Raw genomic sequence first — 5,109 nt, forward strand, 5'->3', positions numbered from 1 at the left:
CAGTGAGGAGCCCCTGGTGCCAGCATCCATCACAGGCTCAGTGATCCCTCTGTGATGAAAATGCTGCAGAAACACCACTGCCCTTTCAGCCAGCCAGGGAATGTTGGCCTGAGCAGCTGGGAGGGAGAAAAAGGCTAAAGGGGTCACTGAGCTTGGAAGGAGGAAGATGAGTTACTGCAGCAGGGCTCCAATGATCCCTTACCAAACCTCATTTATGTGCTGTCAACTTCAGTGCTCAGCTCTCTCATGGGATGGGCAGGTAAATCCTCAGAGTGTGGAAACCCAGGGCACAGGGAATATTTCTGTGTCTGTTCCCCCAGGGCAGCACTGACTGTGACCCTCGTTCATGGAGAAAGTTTCCTGAACTCCAGAATAGACTGGAACCCACAAAAGTGTGAAATAGATTATAGAGAGTAGTGTAGGTCTATCACTTGGTGAGAAATTGAGGTTTTGGGATTTTAGTGTGTTGTGCATGGCAGCAAGGTGGAAGGCACAGGGTGTTGTCCTGGGTTTCTTCTTCATGCTTCTTCTTCCTCCTTCTCCATGGGTTTGGGTGGCATTTTGTAATTGGGAAGGAAAGTCCCATTGCAGCTCTTTGGGATCAGTTATTGGGTTAAAAGGGAAAATAATCCAGGTGTCAGCTCTTAATTGGACAGTTTAGTCTGAAAAGCCCTTGTACCAAGAGATTGTTGGGCATTTTGTGCCTTCTAATGAAAAGCTGCAGAACTCACAGCAGTGAGACTGTTTTACTGATAAGAAACAATAAACACCTGAGTGTGAACATGAACTGTTGTCTCAGTGCCTTCAATCCAGACCCAGAGAAACCCACAACTGGGACCCCCACACCAGACGAATAGATTGCCCTGATCTTGCTCTTTAACCAGATTTCTGATGATACAGGAGAAATATCTCAGGAAGCTGCTAAACAATTTGTTCTTGGAGATGAGCAACACACACCAACCTGCTTCCTTCCACCCTACATGAAAGACTTGCCATACAAAGGAACACTTCAAAAAGGGACACAAAGCCATTTCCTAACTCCAAAACATTTTCTGCTGCCCTCATGGGTTCCTCTCTTCTTCTAGACTGATGTTTGTGCTGAAGTCTCCATCCTAGCTGCAATGATAAATCTCTGTGAATATTCAGACACTGAGTTTGATGCCTATCTGAAATACAATCCCATGGAATGCCATTGTTGGGGGAATTGGAACATCCTTCACTTGTGGTTATGGGCAGCATCCAGCTGCAAGGCATTAGGGTGAGAGGCAATGACACAAATGGCAATGGGAAAAATTCCAAGGGGATTCTAGTAAATCGTTGTTTCTTGAAGGTTTTCAAATTCACCTTGACAATGCATTGAGAAATTTCATCTAAGCTGGCTCTGCTTTAGCACAAGATTGCACCACAGACTTCTAGAAAATACAGTCATAGATGAGGACTGTACTAGTGCATCAATGTCCAACAATAACCAGAGAGACATTCAGCAGAACCCCAGAACACCCTCAGAGATCTCAAGGTCTTCTCAAGAAGATTTGTTATCCATTTCTGCAGACCTGTGAGAAGCCAATCAAAGCAATGAAACAATCCTGGAGAAAAGATGAACCTGAAACTGCCCTGATCTTTCCTAAATGTGTTGTTACATTGAGAAGCACACACCTCAAACCTCTGGGATGATGATTTCATTTACTAATTACATGAAAGGGCAAGAAGATTCATATCAAATGTGGTTTTCACCAGCATCAACCACAAAAAAACCTCAACAATATAATAACATGAAACTTCCTTTTCCTTCACAGAGGGATGTTTCTAAGCTGTCTCCCTACAACACCCATTTAAAATGATACCTCAAACTGATCTGCACAAGAAAAAAGCATTGAAAACATTAAACCTGCTGCCACATCACAGAATTATTTTTTCCAAGCTTCCAGGACCAACAAGCTGATACAGAAAACTGGCTTGCAAGCTTTCAGTAACTCAAATATCAGATGAAAAATACCAGATGGTCTTTAATTTCCATTTCCTCCATGTAGGTCCAGCTTGATGGCCTTTAACTCTGTGCATCACATGTGTGCAAAAATGCCATGAAAGGGCAGGAAGTGTTATTGCATCTCAGTTTTTCAGTGAAGCCAAATTTCAAGCCTGTTCTTCCTTTCAGACTGATTGTGATTTAATACAAATTGTGCACAATAGACAAAGATCACACAAAGGAACTATTTTAAGCTGGATCCAGGGAAAGAGGAATTTCTTCCTCAGCTCAAGCCTTGTAGAAGTTTTCTGTGCATGTCAGGTTTTGGCCACACTCGCTGCCATTCAGGCCAATAACCACTGCAACTTGAATTTGTAATACTTAGTTTTCCCCTTCTTCTCCAAATCACTCTTTCATCTCTTAAGTAATATTAATATTATATTAATATTAATAAGTAATAATAATAATAATAATAATAATAATAATAATAATAATAATAATCTACATTATTATGTTATTATAGCATTATTATGTAATAACTCTCAGTTCTGAGCATGTTTTCTCAGCCCATCCCTCTATGGAGCTCACAGTGACAAAGGAGCTGGGGGATGTGTTGGGGACACCATTCACTTCCTTTCCCACTTCACAGCTCTCTCACAGGTATTTTTCTTTGCATGAAAAGGAAAGGGTGAGCAGTGAGCCCAAGGAACCCTGAGCTGTGCTCACTCGTGTTCATCAGTGGCACCAAAACTCCAGATTGATGCTGCATCGCCTGAGTGGAAAATGCTCCTTTAATTCACCACCAGAAAAGAGAATTGTTTCCTCCCTCCTCCTCGTCTTCCTCCTCCTCCTCCTGGGTGGATGAAACCAGATCAAAACCTCAAACCAATCCTTGCACCAGCAGGAACTCAAAAGGTAGATTTGGGAGGGGTTGGAGGAAGATATAAATGCTGATAGCTGGAGACACAGAGCAACACTGACCTGGAGGGACTTAAGGGAAGAGGAATCAGGCGCCAAACATGAACCTGAAACTCCTTTTTTGCCCTGGATTCCTTCTGCTGCTCATTGTCAGTCAAAACCAGGCAGGGGCCAGATCCATTTCCAGCTCACAGGTAAGTGACTGCTCAACAGAGCTGAAAGAAGCTGATGCTTCTTTAGGAATTGGACATGCCAGATGAGCTCTGTTTCTTCCAAACCCATCCTAAAGAGATAACATGACAGCAGGAATGCTGAGATGGGCAGATACAAAGTGATTAAACAGAGGAAATTAAAGTCATTGACGACTGGATTTAAATTTCTGATCACATGAGGTGATTGAAAGGAAAATGTTTGGGGTTTTTTTTCCTGTGGATTCAGTGAGGGGATTGTACATTTAGGATCATCCTGTGAGTGCAGCAAGAAGCTTTTGGAGTAAAGAAATTATTCTGGGAGGGCTGTGATCTAAAGCCCTGCAGCAATCACCTGCATGCACCCCCTGAAACCCCTGCTTTTAGCTGAAAAAGGAATTAAGGATTATGAATGCAGGATCTCCTCCTCAGCTCAGCTGTGCAGCAATGCAGCCCCTGCCCGTGACTGCCAGGTGCAGAATACAAGAAAAAGAGAAATTGTTTGTGTGTATCTTTGTGAATTTGTTTGTGCAGGAGCTCCAAAACATTTCAGTTACTGCACTAGGGAGCTGGCATTGCCATATATGAAGTGACCTCTCAGTGTGCTAAGAAATGTTTAAGATAATCCTTCAGAACCAATTTCAGCATGTCTCCTGCCACTGTATTAATTCTCTTAGATATCAACTATTTTTTTTCTTTTTCCTTATTCGCTATTTTTTTCTTTTTCCTTATTCCTTATTCTTTTTCCTTGTTCCTTATTATTTCCTTACTTCCCTTATTTTTTCCTTTTCCTTATTCATTAAGGATGCCTTAACGCAATGGCAAGAGGCATGCTGAAATTGGTTCTGAAGAATTGTCTTAGACATTTCTTTGCACACTTTATGATGCCTTTTTCGAATTTTTCATAATTTTTCATAATTTATCCCTATAAATTACGAAAAATTTGAAAAAGGCATCATAAAGTGTGCAAAGAAACATCTAAAATAATTTCTAAGATATATTCCCAGTTCTAGGAAACACTTAACTGGCAGTCTGGCAGCTAATACATCCTCAGACTTAGCACTGGGTATGGCTTACATGGAAATAATGAGAGTTTCCCGAACCCCTCCTTCTCATCTTTTCCCACCTTCTACCCTTCCCTTTTTCCAGAGTGAGTCCAAATTGCTGGATGAGGACCTGGAGCATCCCCTGGTGTCAGAAGAGTGGGAGCACGAGCAGGACGAGCTGATGGCAGGAGATGTCCTTGATCAGCCAGACACGGAACTGCAGTGGATGCAAAGCACCAGGGACGTTTCCATGGGTGATGCTGCTGCCATCCAGAGATTCCTCAGCCACCTCCTGAGCTCACCTCGTAGATACCAGGGCAGAAGGAAAAAGGGGCTCCCCAAACCACACAGGGGCTGTTTTGGTGTCAGACTAGACAGAATTGGGTCGCTGAGTGGATTAGGATGCTGACTCTGCTGTGGTAAGAGAGAGGCAGAGGCTGCTGGTGTGTGTGTTCATGTGTAGCTTGCAGGAATATGCAAAAGAGCAGAGTTAATTCAGCTTCAAGGAAATGATGCCTTAAAGTTAAGTTTCCCCCTCCTATCACAGTTTATTATTTTACCTTCCTCAGAATTCGCTGTCATCAGATGTAGATTTAAAACCTGTGAATGCCACTCCTCTGTTTTATTTACTTTCCCTCCTTCCTCTGAGTCAGCTGTAAGCATTTCATCTTCTCTTAGAAAATCAGAGAGGTTTTCCCTCTCTGCTCCCCAGGGACAATTGTTTCTGTTGTTCTAGGGGCAGCTAAATCTGCCCCTAGAACAGCAAGAAAACAGTGTAATTTCCATGTGTGAAATCCTGTACAATTCTCTTTCTGTTTCTTATTGATCTTCTTTATTGACAGGACTGACTTTGGGGTTTCAAACACCCTTTTTGCCTGCTACAGATCTACTCTGTACTGAGCAAACAAACCCACTTCTCCCCTGATATACTTGTCCAACAAAATGCACCTTTGCTGTACTGCCTGTCTGTACCAGAGTATTTATTTGTCAA

At 42.5% G+C, this 5,109-nt stretch overlaps 1 protein-coding gene across 1 annotated transcript; it reads left to right on the forward strand.

Annotated features, from left to right (window-relative positions):
- The first annotated feature begins 2,985 nt into the window (after window positions 1-2,985).
- LOC132083131 (C-type natriuretic peptide prohormone-like) lies at window positions 2,986-4,527 on the forward strand. The gene is made up of 2 exons (XM_059487683.1): window positions 2,986-3,078; window positions 4,222-4,527. The coding sequence occupies exons 1-2, from the start codon at window positions 2,986-2,988 to the stop codon at window positions 4,525-4,527; spliced, it is 399 nt and encodes a 132-aa protein (XP_059343666.1).
- Window positions 4,528-5,109: the final 582 nt, after the last annotated feature.

Source organism: Ammospiza nelsoni, chromosome 22 (genome assembly GCF_027579445.1).
Source record: "Ammospiza nelsoni isolate bAmmNel1 chromosome 22, bAmmNel1.pri, whole genome shotgun sequence".
Lineage (NCBI taxonomy): Eukaryota > Metazoa > Chordata > Aves > Passeriformes > Passerellidae > Ammospiza > Ammospiza nelsoni.

Coding starts and splice junctions, on each gene's coding strand:
- LOC132083131 (XM_059487683.1), top strand. CDS start 2,986: ATGAACCTGAAACTCCTTTTTTGCCCTGGATTCCTTCTGCTGCTCATT. Junction 3,079..4,221: donor GATCCATTTCCAGCTCACAG/GTAAGTGACTGC, acceptor CCCTTTTTCCAG/AGTGAGTCCAAATTGCTGGA.